Source organism: Oculina patagonica, chromosome 1 (genome assembly GCF_052425735.1).
Source record: "Oculina patagonica isolate OP01 chromosome 1, crgOcupat, whole genome shotgun sequence".
Lineage (NCBI taxonomy): Eukaryota > Metazoa > Cnidaria > Anthozoa > Scleractinia > Oculinidae > Oculina > Oculina patagonica.
Genome location: NC_135758.1, coordinates 19,401,558 through 19,419,869, shown reverse-complemented (window position 1 = coordinate 19,419,869; position 18,312 = coordinate 19,401,558). Strand labels below are relative to the sequence as shown.

The 18,312-nt window shown below is 38.9% G+C and overlaps 2 protein-coding genes across 2 annotated transcripts; both read left to right on the top strand.

Moving 5' to 3' along the window:
• The first annotated feature begins 538 nt into the window (after positions 1-538).
• LOC144636849 (uncharacterized) lies at positions 539-2,444 on the top strand. Its single transcript, XM_078496064.1, has 2 exons — positions 539-613; positions 1,763-2,444. Exons 1-2 carry the CDS (start codon positions 539-541, stop codon positions 2,369-2,371), a joined length of 684 nt encoding a protein of 227 aa, XP_078352190.1. The 3' UTR covers positions 2,372-2,444.
• Positions 2,445-14,361: 11,917 nt separating this feature from the next.
• On the top strand, positions 14,362-17,028 carry LOC144660927 (uncharacterized). The gene is made up of 3 exons (XM_078521650.1): positions 14,362-14,983; positions 15,412-15,471; positions 16,319-17,028. Exons 1-3 carry the CDS (start codon positions 14,936-14,938, stop codon positions 16,916-16,918), a joined length of 708 nt encoding a protein of 235 aa, XP_078377776.1. The 5' UTR covers positions 14,362-14,935; the 3' UTR covers positions 16,919-17,028.
• The last annotated feature ends 1,284 nt before the right edge of the window (positions 17,029-18,312 follow it).

The window sequence follows — 18,312 nt, the reverse complement described above, 5'->3', positions numbered from 1 at the left end:
AATCTCTTTCTCGTGGTTTTTCGAAGATCTTTGAGAGACCATGGGAACGAGGTTGCCCACCCACTAACGCAGGATGACGAAGACTGATCGTAAAAGCGACAGCCGTGTTCTATTTGTCCTTTACCCTCATTCTCGTGCCCAGAGCCCGCTTTTCTATTGGTCATCACCAAAACTTTTTGGTGCTGACCAAACGAAAAGCGGGCTCTGGTGACAAGAATGCTTCACGCTGATATGAAAACCGCAACAATTTCTCTTACTTTCTACCCCCTTTCGTGCAGTCTGAGCAATTTTTTCTTATTTTTTTCTTATCTTTTCTTCTGGCTTCAGTCTACGAAAATATAACTTATTAATATACACGGATTGTTTCCTCGCTCTGTCCAATTCATATGCGTTTCATATACAGATGTACTAAGCAAAGTAAACAGTTTCACTTCTTCGTGACACGTGCACAAGTATTACATTTCTTACATCGAATTACTTTCTTGGTTAATTCTTTAACTAAGATTCTGTTGATCAACTGTGCAAGATTTATCTCATCATGGACAACATGATACGAACTACCCTTATCATGCTCACCATTCTAACGATTCACAGCGCCATAGCTGATCCTCAGGTGAATATTTTATTGTCGTTTAAAGATAGACAGGCACTAAACGTGACAGCCGTTCTATAATCGTATCATAACTAACTCGCAATCTATTATGACGACCAGCATTTCATCTTCTATTCCGATGCTTTTTAGCGTAGTTCGGAATCGTCACTAAATCATAACAAGTCATAGATGTTGTAAAGAAAACCAACAATAAGTAAGCTGTTTACTGGAAAGAGTTCTTCCCGTCTTTTCCATCGCTTCACGGCCCTAAAGCAAAAACATGCGAAGTTACATGTTCAAGCTAAGCCAAAGAAGTTGGCCTTTGACCTTGGAGGGGGAAGGAGGCATGGAAGCAGTGGGATTTCACTATGAGAGTTGAGCTTTTGGTTTTTTGCATATCATCTAAGAAGTTTAAGGCATGTAGGCTCGGTTTGTTTCAATTTAGAATCTCTTTACCGAATTTTGTTTAAGATTCAAAATATTATATTACACAGATAATTTGCCGAGTTACAGTCATTCTCCTCCAGTTTTATACCTCTCAATAAACAGAGAGCTGTTGCACCTAAAGCTTTTTATCTAAATTTTAGATGTTTTTACTATCCTTAAAAAAATTGCTGCCCATTTCATTCCAATTATGGGTAACCAAAGTTACAATATTAAACATGGACTTACAGATTTCATTGGACCCGAAGAAGTTTAGAGATTGGGAGAGGAGAAAATTTCTCAGTCACCGGACAAACTAGTAACGTTAATAGACTTAATATTAATAGCAAATTGTACTTTTTGATCTTAGTACCGACTTTGGACTAAAATAATTGGCGCCTGGATGATTTTTGTTTTCGTAGCTGAACATTTAAGTGACTCTTATATGTCTTATTTTATCCAGCTTGTGTTTTATAAATTCTTCACTCCTATGAAGTTTGCTTTAGCTGCTACCTTCATCCATCACCATAATTCCATCACTCCTCAACTACTCACGTTCCTCAGCGCTCCAAGCAATCACTATCGGCTGATGATCGTTCCACTGATTCCGCCAGGAGTCATCGATACAAATGCCAACCTTGTCGTCGTTGTCGTGTTGAGCATCTATTACTGCCTTACTGACCCTACTATTTTTACTTTACAGGCGATTTAAGTATTTTGAATTGGTCGTTATATTATTGTTTCCAGGCAAAACTTTGGTATTACCAAGTTTTTACACCAATGAAACTACTGAAAGCAGCTACTTTTGTGCACCACCATCACTCTGTCACCACCACAAGGCTGACCTTTTTGAGCGCCTCAGAAAACTACGCTCGCATGATTAAAGTACCGCTCATTCCACCAGCAACCATTGACTCTGATGCCAAACTTGTTGTAAAGATGGTGGTCGGAACTGATACAGAAATCGGTCAAGGAGAAAGTGATCCCTCCTATGTTATTTCAGATGGGCAGTACTTCATTGGCGCAATGATTCGGGACAAGAACAATTTCAATTCTGGGGCTCCGTGTCTTGGTTTCGAAGGAACCAGTGACCGGATCGCAGCTCATCGTCGCCAGGATTCCGAGTTACCGAAGTCTTCCGAGTCAAAGTACCCGGGAAGGATCGAGGCCCTGTTGAGCCTGTCTGACCGGTGGGGGTCCTGTTTTGTTTCTCTCGACGGCGGCTTCAGCAGGGAGATGATTTACCAGCACAAGCTGAATCCACAAAACGGCTTGTTTCTGGAGATTTACATCGACAGCAAATCAGAAAAAATAGCCTTTAAGTACATTGAAGTTAGCATAGTACAGGAAAATTAAAACGGGATTATAAGTGATTTTAAGTGGTGAACTTTTAGGTTTTCTTGTGAAAAATAATTCATGAAATATCAATTTCAAAGTTATAAACAACCGCAAGATCTAGATAAGAGCAAAAAGACGGCTAACATTAAAGAGAATTCAAAACTTGCCACTTTCAAACAGCAGCTAGCATTTTCAAACAGGTACAACAGACTCATCTTAGGTATTTTTTCTGATGTTTTCACCAATAATTGCGGGCTCAAGAAGAGCCCGCAATCCTAATTTGCACGCCATATCTCGATTGTTCTGCCAAAATCGATCGATAAATCCTCGTAAACCAATCAGAGTCTATTTCTACTCGAACAAGAAATGGCCGCCGCGTTGGCCAGTGTACTCTGTTTTCAAACTCAAAGTTCACATCATTGGAGTGTTAACGTACATTTGTACATTTAAAAGATTGTAGAACAGCAAATAGAACACTGTTTGGATGAACTTCATTTAAGATCCGACGCGAACCGAGGGGAGTTTGATCGTAGCACGAGTCAAGTTCGAGCCCGAGTCAACTTCGAGTCACGAGTCAAGTTCGAGTCACTTTTTTTCACTTTTTTTTTCAATAATATCGTTTGACTATACCGTAATTGTTATTGTCAAACATATGTCGCATAGGTAAGATAAACATCAGTTGTTTGGTTTGACACTCGTTCTTCAACTCACCAGCGACAGAATTGTCGTTCAAGTTTCCAAAACGTTTGCTGCGTTTTCAAGACTGATGATGTTTCCATTCACAGCTATGAGGTGCTTCGGAAATCTTAGACAAATTCTCTCTGTAAAACCCGCACACACACAAAAAATACATTGGACGTGATTATTCTGATGCAAGAAATGATATAAACTGTTTGACAGGTAAACAACATGTCCTCCACCAATTTGGCCGTGGAGAGAATGGGCTAGAATGTTTTATTTAATCGGGCGTGGCCGATTTAAGGTTTACCCTTTGGTCGTCCTAGAGCGTAGTCTCCTGGCGCGGCCAAAAAGACGGGGATAGCTCGGGGTTGCTACAAAACCGCTACGGGTGACGCATACCGCAATGGTTTTCATTTTAGTTTTGACAGGAAATCGTTGCAGGCACACTTGGTCGACTTTTGGGTTAATGTGTAATCAGGTTGTGTTTTTTTGCTTCGGCGGAAGGACAGAGAAAAAAGCTTACGGTGCAAAGTACAGTATGGGGCCCAGTTCTCGACCACTTTTGACGTAAACTTGTATTTCTTACCTCAGAAGAACCGCAGGAACTTGAAATTTCTCCCAGAGCTAGCTACATTATTCAGCTTTTTGGTGTAAAGCTATCGACCGGTCAAAAATTAATTTGCCCGAGCAATAATAAAAATAAAAGCTCCATTTGTGGGCGCAGTTCTCGGCCACCTTGGCCCAGTTCTCGGCCACTTTTGACGTAAACTTGTATTTCTTACCTCAGAAGAACCGCAGGAACTTGAAATTTCTCCCAGAGCTAGCTACATTATTCAGCTTTTTGGTGTAAAGCTATCGACCGGTCAAAAATTAATTTGCCCGAGCAATAATAAAAATAAAAGCTCCATTTGTGGGCGCAGTTCTCGGCCACCTTGGCCCAGTTCTCGGCCACTTTTGACGTAAACTTGTATTTCTTACCTCAGAAGAACCGCAGGAACTTGAAATTTCTCCCAGAGCTAGCTACATTATTCAGCTTTTTGGTGTAAAGCTATTGACCGGTCAAAAATTAATTTGCCCGAGCAATAATAAAAATAAAAGCTCCATTTGTGGGCGCAGTTCTCGGCCACCTTGGCCCAGTTCTCGGCCACTAAAAAGCTTGTGCGTAATTATCTGTAAAAAAATGCTCAATTAATTTTCACAGTCATAAAATCACTCTGTAAACCTATTTATACTATATCGATCCCAAATTATTTTTATGATGCTTTGTTTTACTTTAGAAAAGAAGGATTTTAACGCGCCTAGTTGCCTATGTGCAGGTTCTGGCAAAACCGCATTGTGTGACCCGTGCATTTAGATGGTTTATTTTGCAGTGAAAAGGTCTTGAAAGATTTAGGTGTTGTAGAAATAATAGACAAGACAAGAGTCAGCTCAAAACTTAGAGATAAGATTGAACTTTATTTTTAAAACATTTATTTCTTTCATTATGGCAGCAGCAGATGAAATTATATTAAAAACCAAGCGCTAAGCTGTGATAGCGAGCAGGGTGGCCGAGAACTGGCAAATACGCAAACGTCGCAAGAAAAAATTTCGAAGTAAATTAAGACCAAAAAATACAACGGTTCAACGAAAAGTTAACTAAAGCAGAAAGCTGAATTATTCTACGTTTCACATGCCAAAAATTAGCTCGTATGGTGGGGGCTTTTGGATAAAATACGAATTTAACTACATCCATGAATTTGGAGCCGTAAACAAACAACTTTTTCGGGAATGCAAATTCACCTACCTCCGCGTAAACTCGACGTGTGAGCTTTCTATATCGAATTGAACGATCAAACTCAAGATACTTAAAGCACATGAATCAGTCTATCGTTTGAAGGAAATACCTTTTTCTTTTGATTCAACTGGAGTGTGAAAAAACGCGTTAAACACAAAGTGGCCGAGAACTGGACCCGGCCGAGAACTGGGCCCCATACTGTTATTTGTAAATGAAAAAGGTAACGTCATTGATGTCACGCAGTGTTTTTTTTTTTTAGCAAACTAGATGGTTTTGCTGGTTTCTGACTATGAATGGGGGTGTGATCTTGCGGTATATTTTTTGAGCCTGACTCCGCCGTAAAACTTTTTTTTTTATTTAGCAAGAACTGTGTCGATTTTCATTTCTGAACAATTGGTCGTCAAGTCGTTTGTCACAAAGAGTAGAATGTTTGTACAGCATGTTTTGGAATTATTTTAGATTTGGTTAGTAAGACGCTTCTGAAGACCTGAGCAAAACATTGGGAATGTACAGTATTAATAGGAACTTGAATGGAATTTTTCACAAGTTGGATAAAGGTATCAACTGAAAAAAATGGAATTCAAAATGAGAACTTGGATTTTGTTGTAATTAAATTTTATCGCGGATTGGATGCATAATATCACGGCTTTGAAAGTCTTCAAATAATTAGAAAGGTTCCTTTCTTCCTTTTGATCTTATTGTTATTTTCATGTATTGATTATTCGAAAGTGGTTTTCGTTGATACGAAAATAAACGGGTTTTCACTGAATTGCTTGAAGTATTTTTAGACGTGATAATATTGGCTTAATCAAATTACATTGTGCACGAAATATTTGTTATTCTTTTGTCTTGAAACTTTGAGGAAATTGAAATTTTTGTTTGACAGTAGTGTATGAAAGGCATTTTATAGAACTGAATAAAAAATAAGAAACATTGATAAAGGTTATTTCAAAGATTTATTTTGCCTGATTTTGAAGGGTTTCAGGAGTTTTAAAGAGTGCTGGTAAACGGCTGTATGTTGTTTGTGATTACGGATCTTATTTAGTTTCGAACGCTCTAATTTTTGAAAGGTTAAAACAGGTTAAAACCGGGCGGTTTCATGAGTTTTTTGGGTAGAAAGGTACGGTGGTGGTCAAAAAAAAAAATGTTTAGAAAGGAATGACTGTAGTAGCACGTAAGTCGGAGGTTTGCGTGAGTCTCGGGGTATAGTATGTGTGAGCTGGATTTCCGGCGTCATAACGGCATGTTTTGTTTACTGAAAGATACACTCGACGTTTAGTTAGCTTAGTCGGCTTGGGAAACTATTTTAATAACAGTAAAAGTGAGTCCGCTATGCGAACATGTGTGGACTTTCATTTGAATAAAAGTTGACATTATGAATTAATCAATGAGTTACTGTAGCAGTCAACAACTTCAAGTTTCGAATCGAGTAATTCGAGATACAAGGCGAAAAAACAAAGAACTTATCAATCAATTTATTTTTTACAAGACTGTTGGAAGAACAAAGTGTACTATTACTTGTCTTATGTACTACGCTTCAAGAAACACACGTTACCATTGCCGCTTGGGATGTCACGCAATGTGAATGAGCGTGGTGTGACCCTTTGTCACGTCGTTCACTTTTTTCATGCAAATAAAAACCTAGAATCCTACAAGAACAGCAGTTATTAGACCAAAAGCCTTTCCTTACCGCTAGCAAGATAGGATACTATTTTCATTAAAAAAAAAGAAATGTTGCGTGGAGCACGTGAACTGTCTCGCATCGCTTGTTTACACAACCCTTACTTTTTGTGTAAAGCTTGTGTAAACAAACAACTCATCGAAAAACTTATTTTCTTTCAATGAGTTCTTTTTTTAACCTTTTTGGAATAAGAACGTTTCAATAAGCTTTCACAAATAACTTCTTAGTAGCTTGCGTAGAAAGGCGGAGAAATATATTTTTCTGTTCACGAAATATTCACTTGGAGTCGGTGTTTTGAGAGGCGGCGAAGGACGTTATTTGAACTGACAATTAAATTATTTTGTTGCACGGTTTGGATATATGCATATTCTACGGTTCGATGTTATTTTTATTCTTTTCATGACAATGTTTTAGTTCAGTTCTAAATTCGACATCGGTCTTTTGTTAAATATACTACTTGAGAGAAATGGAGCAGGTGAATTATATCCCGGAGTCCAAGACAAGTAAAACAACATGATCAGCGAACTTGTTTTGATACAACTCGTTGTGCATTCATTGCGTGTGGCAAAGCTGAAAGAAATAAATAACCAGACATTTGATTCGTTTTAATATGCGAATCAAAAATGCTCAAGCCGCACAGAAAAACAAACACTGCGGAAAGTGAGTCAAAAGTGTGAAAAAAAAGAAACGTGGCCTACGACCGCAGTTGTTCAGCTCATTAGATATGCAGATTTCAGCCGTCGCGATTGTTATTTCACTTTTCATCTACGCCACCGCTGCCTTTGAAGTTGTTCCTTGATGTATATTTTCCAGCCACCACACGCTCTTCGAAAGATGTGTCAAAAAGGCTTCTAGATTCAAGAATAAAGTGCGACTTACTCGATACTGATCGAATTTCTGGGTTTACTGCCTTGGCTGCCCATCTCACCGAAACTTCGGATTCTCCGATCACTGTCGAAAACTTCCGAAAGCACTAACCCGAGTTATCACGGAAAGTGACCCCCCAATCGGAAAAAACTGCATCACAACAATGTGTAGACTTTAAAGTCCACACAAAAATGAATGTTGTAATAGTTAATTAATAGTAATCTAGAATTAACCCACTCTCGATTGGAGTCTGTTCTGGATTCGCGCTACCTTTTCGCCGCGAAGGAATTTTGTAAAATTTCGCTAGTGGAAAGAGGTACTGTAAGAACAGTATCAATAACTCAAAAGGAGGAACTTCTTTGTAGCTCTGAATTAAGACGTATGATAAAATTTTAGAATAAGAAACTTTCGATATATGGTTTTCATATTGTTTTTGTCAATTTCCTTTTGTGGCAGATTTTTTGAGAATCAGCTTTTCTTTCGTGTGATGACAGACACAGGACAGAACGAGAGGTGGATGAGAAAGATGCCGAAGATGAATAGGCACCGAAAAACGACAAGAACCGTCAAGGACTTATCTTTAGAGGGCGGGGAGTTTTGGCATACTGTATTTCGAGGACTGGACTGGACTAGTAAAACGCGGACTAGTAAAACGCGGACTTGTAAAACGCGGACTAGTATAACGCGGACTAGTAAAACGCGGACTTGTAAAACGTGGACTAGTAAAACGCGGACTCAGGTAAAACGCGGACTTGTAAAAGGCGGACTAGTAAAACGCGGACTTGTAAAACGAGGACTAGTAAAACGCGGACTTGTAAAACGCGGACTTGTAAAACGAGGGCTTGTTAAGCACGGACTTGTAGAACGCGGACTTGTAAAACAAGCGCTTGTAAATCGGATAAAACTAAACGGTTTAGCGAGCGAAACAATTTGTGTTTGAAGCTCTTGTGTGTTTCTTCGACGGCATATTTCTAGCTTTTTTGAGCACTCTATGGTCTGTTTTAGCGTGGAGATGTTTTTGCAGTATAGCACATGTTCGTTCTGCAAACCCCTACTAAAACAACGGGATTGATGCTATGAGTTGTGTGCATATGTTTCTTTCTTTCCACTACTTGACGTCTGTTGAGTGCAGTCGTTTGTATTGCTCGCACGAGGTAGAACGGGGCCCGTCCAGAAATCAACAGTCAATCGTAAATAAAGGTGACGGGCCTACACGACTCCTACGTTCGTGACATTAGAATATTTGCCGTTAAATGTTTAAATTCGGTCTTTCGACCTTATTTGCTTCTGACTTCTTTCTGAGGGTACTGTTTTAATTTGGGGGCAGTATGTGGTAAATAAAGGTGACGGGCCTACACGACTCCTACGTTCGTGACATTAGAACATTTGCCGTTATATGTTCAAATTCGGTCTTTCGACCTTATTTGCTTCTGACTTCTTTCTGAGGTTACTGTTTTTTTGAGACATTATGTATTAAAGAGAGCCGTAAGATGATTGTGGCCAAGGAATTCGAAGTGTCTAGAGGCGTTTTACAAGTCCGCGTTTTACTAGTCCGCGTTTTACTAGTCCAGTCCAGTCTACAAGTTAAAGACACATCAAGACCACCCCACTGTGAATTGCCATAGCACAGACAAAATTATAGTCAATATCTTATTACATAAGAATTACATAAGAACCAAGGCATGTCTTGTCTTGCCTTACATTGACATGCAATAATTTGGAAATACTAAACTCGTAACAGTTTAAGACAGAATCCATCAGGAATTTGAGTAACATTAATTTTAGTTACGCAAAAATTGAGCACCAGAATAATTTAAATCCTTGTGTTCTTTCATACCTTGTTAAAGGCTTGACATGTGATAACACCAACATAACACCAACAACAGTTCTTTATCAGTGGGGATTGAAGAAAAAAATGGAAACATCATCACACAGTTGACCCCCATGCAAAAACACTCCAGGATGTCACGGGACTGTTTGGTGTCCGTCTGCCAATTTCTAACTTCAAATTCCAATGTTAAATTCACATTAAATTTTCAATATTTCTTAGTTGTCTAAATTTTACTAATTCTTTTAAAAAAACTATCACCTGCCAAACATCCCCAAAAATCACTCAAAAAATTACAAAATACCGCAATACATAGATACATGGGATGAGTGAAGTTTCCTTGGATTCCTTGAAACACCAACAAGATATTTCCGTTTAAGGTGGCTGATAATGGGTTTCAGTATTTCCCAGTCCTTATACTTTGGTTCAGGACTAAAAGCCTTCATCAATTGCTATTGCAGTAATGGTATGAAACAAATGTTCAATCATTCATCAACAAGTTGTGATCATTTTCTTGACAATAGTAGTTCCCCGGTAAACAGTTGTAGTACTGTCCCATCAAAGTGCAATGCGTGGAAAATACCGAAAAGCACACGACCTTCAGGTGAAACCGCACCTTACAGTATTACCAATACACTGCACTTTGCTAAGTCTTAAAAATTTACATTGTCTAGTCGTCTACTTCAATCGTTTATTTGTATTGTGTGAGATACATTTATAAATTGAAACCATCATGTCATTAAGTAATAATGCAATCTCGACAACGTTCTAGATATTATATTATGCACACTAATACAGCTCATGCAAGCCCTGTGACTTACTCAAACACAGTCGGACTGAGTGCTACTTAAGTAACTGCTTCGTGGTTTCTGCTGTACTGAACCCTGCCTTTCAAGGCAAAGCGCCCGATTTTAAGCTTCTCAAGCTTCTCAATGTTCTTGTTCTTGTATGGGATCCCTGTGGATAAAACAAGATGGCGCTCGAGTCAAGAAGCAGGGCTAATATTTTTTAACTTCACGTCAATTTTCACGCTTTCTTGTTGAAATGGAACCTCTGCCTCAGCTGTGTGTAATTAATACAGGTAGGAATCTGTGAGGAAAATCTTTTATGAATGCCGAGGAACGTTTGAAAAGCAGTTGCGAACAAATGCAGGACTAAACTGTCGCAGACAGTGACTGAAAGAAGAGGTCAAATGACTCAAATCTTGCTGTTCTTATACCTCCGGTACGTATATAATTTTCACACAGCAATTAAAAATAAAACTGCAAAAAAAAAAAAAGAAATTTAACTTGACTCGAACTTGACTCGTGACTCGAAGTTGACTCGGGCTCGAACTTGACTCGTGCTACGATCAAACTCAATCGACGGTGGAACCGAATAGATAACATCAACCAGGGCATGTTTTTTTCACGTGAAAAAAACAACTTTCACGTAAGGCACGTAAACACTCGACAAATTTGCCAACGGGACTGCAGTCGACATTTGCAACAGTAATATCACTGGATTCCAAAGTGCATGTGGTTGGTTTAAATACGGTACTCGTAGTGGATTCGCAGTGCAGTTTCGCAGTGGATTTAGCCTTTCTACTAAGAGGGTGGTAAAGGGTATTTTCGTGATCCGTGATCGGCCCCCTTTTTTTCCCGTGAAATGTGAAATGACTATTTTTTTTCTCGTGAATCGTGATTTCTATGGTAGCCATAAACCGTGATTTTCCAAAATTATTTTTCGCGAAATGAGAAATAGATATTTATTTCGCCGTGAACCGTGATTTTTATTATGTTTTTTTTATTTTCAACATCCGTCATTACGTAATAAAGACAAAAATAATATTGCGTGACCTGACAGGAGAGTGGATTTTGGGAGCACTGCTCTCGAATCAGCGAAACGAATGACGCAGTCGTTAGCTTTTTACTTTACACACACGACATCGTATTATCCTGTGCCCTCAACACAAATTCACCTTCAAGATTTTCCAAGAATGTCGCACCAACCCTCCCTGCCGACCAAGATCTGATGAGAGACTGGGCAAACACACACGGTAAGAGCGTTAGACAACGCAACGTCCAATAAGAAACCTTCAAGTATAAAGCTGGAACTCTTCCTCTAAATATGTATCAGACTGCTACCCATCAAGGAGAACGGTAAGAATTCAAAGAACAACCAGGATTATCAGAGGACGATAGAAGAGAAGGCGCATCTACATCAAGAGACCCAGGAGACAATCAGCAATCCGAATACGATGACGACTCATCCGACAGCGATTCTGTTGATTTTGTAGTAAAGGAAGATGGTGCTGTTGATCATACATAGAACTCAGAGCTTGGTTTCGTTTTTGAAGCGCCCAGAACGCAAGGCGGACGAATAGTGAAAACCTCAAACAAGGCTTTGCTTTGGATGTAACTTTTCAAAATTTAATGGTATGCTACTTATGTCAGAAAAACCTTTTTTTTCGTGAAGCGTGAAATGCCATTATTATTTTTCATGAATTGTGAAAGGGCCGATTTATTTTTCGTGAAACGTGATCTATACCCCCCCCCTTTACCACCCTCTACTAAGTGGATTTAGCCACGAGTCACAAAGCCTTTTTTCCCTGCCGGCTCCAAAGTTCGAAGGAATGTACGTCAGACGTTTCGCATGAGCGAACGCGGGAATGGACTGGCGGTAAATTTTATGCCGACTTGACCTTGTGAGACTTCATGTCTTCTGCACCTGTAAACCGGATGAAACTGAACGGTCTGCGGCTATTTCAGCCTGTGCCCATTGGGAAATTAATTTTGTACGCACGCCAACTCACGTCATTTGTTTACCGCTATAGCCCGCTTTCTGCCGGACGTGTCACAAAATCCTCGCTCGCCATAAACATAAAAGTTTTGTACCTTTTACTTTTTTATATGGTGTTTTTTTACAACGGTTAGCGAATCAAAGCCGTTATTTATAACTTACCTGCGGAAGGGTTTAATTTGCGCCAGTTAAAAACACTTGAAAGAGCTGTGGCCGCGGAGTTATTTGATCGCTGAAACGTGACCTTGCTGTGTCGGCAATGTAAGAAAAATTGTTCTTCTAAATGATCTGTAAACCGTCCAGTTTTATCCGGTTTTCAAACGTAGAAGATTATAAACTGAAGTTTAAGTGTCACAAAAATCTTTAAAATGCCTTTACTGTATCAAAAAGTTAAATTTAATAGCTTTTGGTCAAATTTGTGTCGGCATAAAATATATTTTATATTGACTTTTTTTGCCAGTTCATTTTCGTTAACGCTCATGCAAAGCGTTGTCTGACGGCGGGGAAAAATGGCTTTGTGACTCATATTTCGTTACTTTCCTGACTTAATTAATTTCCAGTACAGACTGTGCGATATAGGTTCTAATTCACGATAAAGCATGAAGAAAAGTTTGCTCCACAAAATAAAACCGGGAAAAAAATTCCTTTCCCTTCATTACTATCTTCACTAAACGAAAACGAAAAAAAGACTCTCAACATTCTCCAAAAACAACATGTATGCTATGCTATTAACAAAGAGTGACTACAATAAACCAAAACAATTTCAACAATCAGCAAAAGTTGTACTCGAAATACCAAGACTGAAGACGATTCTAGCCCGCACTTACTAACCATTGGTTACTCCTAGTATATTTTCCTCTATATTTGCAACGTAGCTTTAGGAGCTGTGTGTTGTTTGTTCTTTGCATGTTACGTTTGTGAACGCCTTAAAATAAAATCATTTTGTTTTAATATTTAGGCGACTCACCAGTGGTGGATCTAGGGGAAGTGCCCGGGGGGCCCGGCCCCCCACATTACCTTTAGGCCAAACCGAGGCCAGAAGGGCTGAAAAAAATTATTTTCGAGAGCGGGTCCCCCTCTTTTTCCAGGGTTTAGATGATCCGGGCCCCCACTTACCTGAAGGTCTGGATCCGCCACTGCTCACTGCCAAAATTTTTAATTCCATCCTGCATGCAAATAGAATGCAATATGAAGTTCTTAATCGTTTGTTGTTGTTGTTGTTTTAAATTATACAAGAATTAATCCAGAGCTTGAAGTAATAGCCAGCCTGTGAGCTTAACGTGTGAACAGGCTCTGGCTGGAAGAACCGGGAAGGAACTGGCCGCGAGTCGAATAGTCTGGGAGTGAAATGGCCAGGGATGGAGGGGGAGGAGTCTGAGGGGATTTGGGTGGAGAAGAACTAATGCCATTATCAATTTCTATTTTCTTTTCAACCTAAAAGTTTGTTAAAGTGTTTATGATACACAAAACAATTGAGAAATCAACAGGAGTTCGTGAATGTTAAAACAGTTATGTTGGATTATTAGTCTTCCACGATTATCCTTATACATAACTTTCAAAAAATTTTACAGTAAATTTACGCCTACAAACACGAATTATTCTGAGAAAATGTTGGCCTACTCCAGCCTCAAGGTTTTACAGATACGCCGATACGATACGTTCCTTAGTGGCAACCTCCACTATTTCTGCCATCTCAAAACCCTTCCTTGTCACATCGGGTTTGTTTGAGTACTTCAAAGTTTTATACTGTATTGTAAATATTTCGGACGCTTGACCAAAATTCGCGTGATCAAATTGAACACTCAGATATAAAAATGTCAAAGCTCGTAAACACTACAGAATATATCTGTAATTTCTGAATTATGGCATTTGACCACATTTCACGAAAACAAACGAACGAAGATCAAATGAGGATCTGCTTAAAAAAAAACCCGAAGATCTGCAAAAAAAAAATGCGAAGAAAACGAAGACCGTGGGTACCCATGAAGAGGCTCTATTTTCGGACACTTTCTTTTTCCGAAATTATTTTGGCAAGTAAATGTATCTTAAAAGAGGTCCTAAAAGCTTGTTGAAAGGTTAATGATGATTCACGAAACAACTGTGGATACAAGAACCGAATAATAATGTTAATAAAAGGATATCAATCTTCATATCTATAATCTTGTTAAAAGGATCATGCATGATCAAAGGTAACAACCGTGAACAAGTGCCAAAGCTAATACAGTTGTTTCGGATTACACATTTCTCACGACTGTCTTTATAAAAAGGTTTGTTAAAAAGTTTATATTGCCACGAAACAACTGTGGAAACAAGCACTAATGACTGTTTGATTTCACTTAACTTAGCAATTAGCTTTTTGAATAAAAACGTTAAGACGTCACGTTTTTTGATTTCTTAAAAAACTTACTTTCAAAACGAGAATCAAGTCTCGTTCTCTAAAGTTCAGTATAGTTTTTTTTATCCAATCCGGTAAACACTCGGCAGTTCGTTTCAGTGTTATAATTACACCTGATTGAAGAATCGTTGACCCATGAAAAGCTTAAACCATGAAAAATGCGACCCAAATGTTTACTAGGAAATCGGAAAAACAATCCTTGTCTGTGATAAAAACAAACACGATAATGAGACAGGTTGCTTAAATCATGCTTTTAAGACTCTCAAATAATCTTCAACTGGGTATATATCTTTTAATTATAGCAAACACGGCAGACAGGTTCCAACTGTTATCATTTACAATCAATATTTGACATGGTTTTTAACCAATCAGGTTGTAGGATGCACATGCACTTAAGCATAAGTAAGGAATATAAGCTGAATCAATCTCTTGCGCTGTCGAGAAGTTCATGCAAGATAAATACCTCTCAGGTAGAAGGAGCTGTTTTAACACAAGGAAGCGGGTTTTCTCAGTTATACTGATATTTTTGATCACTTCTCGATCAGCTGACTCTGAAGGAAACAACAACGTTAGCTATGATGATAAAGGGCTGTGTTGTGGCGCTTGTGAGTCTTATGTTACTGGTAGGTAAAATTTTGCTCCATTAGTCTCATTCACACCTTATTAATTTTTTTAATACTCGACCTTTCATTCATCCCAGAACAAAAATGCACTACTCCCAATGATGCTCAAATAATGGTCTTAAATAAGATCCGTTTATCCCTCTCTTGAAGTCCTAGCCATTAAAATACAGCCGTTTTACCCATTGCCGATCGAAAATAAAGTTATAAAAAAAAACAGTTTCACCAAAAATAAATTTTAGCAATCAGCGGCTCTGTATTTTGATTCTTGATTTTCACGATAATAAAAAATAATAATCATTCGAGTACAAATATTCCGTTAGCAAGGAAAGGACAGGAACGAGTCAATAAAATAACTTCAGCGCTTCATTAGTGTTCCTTCTTGTCAAAATTATAACACTAGTCTAACAGAAGTGCTATGTCTTATATAGGCTTCATCTTTGGCAGACGACCAGAGTTCCGAAGATCAACGTGGCAAATACACAAGCAGGGTAAGACACCAACCGTCCATCCTTGGTTTCATTTCCATTTGCCGCAATTTTAGGCTCATGGATGTATTCTTAAGGCCGGTTCTCGTACGATCGCCCCGATCGTCTCTGTCGCTTCTGTCGTTTGCAAAGTCTGAGGTGATTGGAGCAAGCAAACTTTTTGAAGCGACAGAGGCGACAGCGACGATCAGGGCGATCATATGAGAACCAGCCTTTAGACTGTAAAGTATGCTCGCAAAATGTCCAAAAGCTTAAATCTTTGAAGGCGTGGTTGAATTGAAAATAAATTAAACTTGTTTTGTAGTCGATTTTAATTTGCTGATGTTTATGATTTCCGTTAACATAAGATTAGTTATGGAATCAAAAATGGCCAGAAAAATATCTTTAACCTATTGGCACCTGGAGATTTTTTAATAAAAACAATTTTTTTCGACAGTTTTGACATTTTCTGGTCAGAATTGAGCTAAATATGCTCCAAACTGCTCAAAACGGCAATTGCAACATAAAAGTACGCTTTTCTTTCTTCTAGCATCCCATTTATGACATTTCAAGAGTTTTGATATGGTGCTTTCACTAAAAAATCGCCCAAAAGAGTAGGATTTGCTGAAGCGATATCGATGCTTCATCTTTTGTCGGATAGTATTGTTTATTGAATTATTACGTTGACCAAAGAATTAATTAAGCTTATAAATATAGGTTTATCTCGCAGACGCGAAAAATTTCGAGACTGGTGATATTACAAACGGTGTAAAAATTCAGTGGTTCGTTGAGCTCCAATTGTTTCAATCTCTTATTTCAATCCCTTGTTTAAATCTGAAAAAGTACATATTTTATGTTTTATTTTACCCAGCTTGTGTTTTACAAATTCTTCACACCTATGAAGCTTACATCAGCTGCTACCTTCATCCATCACCATAATTCCATCACTCCTCGACTACTCACGTTCCTCAGCGCTCCGAGCAACTACTATCGGCTGATGATCGTTCCACTGATTCCGCCAGGAGTCATCAATACAAATACCAACCTTGTCGTCAAGATGGCGGTTGGTTTGGAAACGACATTCGGCCAAGGAGAGAGCGACCCTTCATTTGTTATTTCTGATGGCCATCGCTTTATTGGCATGATAACACTGGATAAGTTAAACTACCCATCTTCCGCGCCCTGTCTTGGTGTCGAGGGGCCCAGTGGGAAAACTATGACTCGTCATACCGATGCTGCTCTCCCGAAACCATCCGAGACTTATTACCCAGGAAGGTTCGAGATCCAGTTGAGCCTGTCTGACCGGTGGGGAACCTGTTTTGTCCCACTAGATGGCGGGTTCAGCAGGGAGATGGTTTACCAGAACAAGTTGAATCACCGCAATGGCCTGTTTTTGGAGATTTATGGCGATGACGCACAAGAAAAAGAAGGCATTAAGTATATTGAGCTGAGCATCCTGCAGGAGAACTGATGTCTCTTACAGCCAGTATCAGGAGAAAATCTCTTCAGTTGCTCAGTTGAGCACTAATAAGAGCATTGTAGTTTCTGCTGATTAAAGTTGAGTCTTCGCTAGATGCAAAACCAAGTATCCATTTTATTTTTCCTTTGCTGGTTTTAAGGCTCATATCTGTCCCCTTTTGTTCGATTGCATTTTAAAAAACAGAACAACGTTCCAAAGCCAACTCCTCTCTTCCCAGCCCTTCCCCAAACTTTCCTTGTTACACGCGCTCAGTGTCAGGTTATTGGTCCAAAATTAAATTTTCCTTTCTCTGCAGCCCTCGTGGTCTCCGCCTCCTCCCGATCTTAAAATCCGGGAGCATCCTCTTAACTACAGATCCAGAGCAGTTGCTAGGGGATAACTGAAGACTGTATTTTTTGGCAAGCGATTTTAGAGCGTTTTCTATTGTCAAATGTCAAATTTTATAATTTTATTTTGGGGGACATTTACTTTAAAAAATATGTCACTGCGCATGCGAAACAAGTGTCAGCCCCAAACCGCGCGTTAAAACTTAAAATCCCTAAAACTCGCAGGAAAGAAGGTAGAGTTCCGATTTTTTTTACGAATCAGAGATAACATAGCCTTCTTTATAACCTGATTTGTGCAAGTAGGAGTCATGAATGGTCCCTCAAAATTTTGCTGAACTCACAAAATTTGGCCTTTGCTTGAAATACAGTCTGTTGCCCAGTTTCCGGCCGGTACCAGTTTCCGGCCAAAAAATACATTCGTCGGTTATTTTCGTAGTTATCCTTTATTTTCGTCCACCGAAACTTTCCTACAAAAAAAGGAACATTTCCGCTACAAATTGATGGTTCTGGCAGGCTTTTTGGTCAAGAAACGGACGAGCAAGGTCGAGGTTTGTTTACGCGAGTAAACGTTAGGCGACTAATTTTTGCGCTTTTCACTGCACATCAAAGCTACCGTACATAAACAAAGAGCTCGTTTCGTAGGAAACTTTTCGAGAAGCTTCGTAATTTTTCGACAGAATTTAAATTAAAGATAAAAGTGATTAGGGGTTCTGTCATCACAAGCCAGAATTCAGCTGTTTCTGAATTTCAGAAGTCAGAGTTTTAACAAAGATTTGGACTCGCTGTGCCAGTTTCCGGCCACCAAGTAGCACATTGTTCAAAAGCATTTTTATTAAGTGAAATAACTGAATGTTAGTATCTCCTTCTCGAGAAATTTATGAAATGAAAATCTAGCAGAGTACAAAAGCGGCTAAAGCAAGCATAGCGTGATAAACTACAACATTATATGTATACACTGCCAATGCATCCTAATAAGCGAAAGAAAAGGTAACGGGTCATTGACGAGGAAATATTCCATAAAACGGCAGGCGAGAAAGCAAATTCGAATAAACTGATATT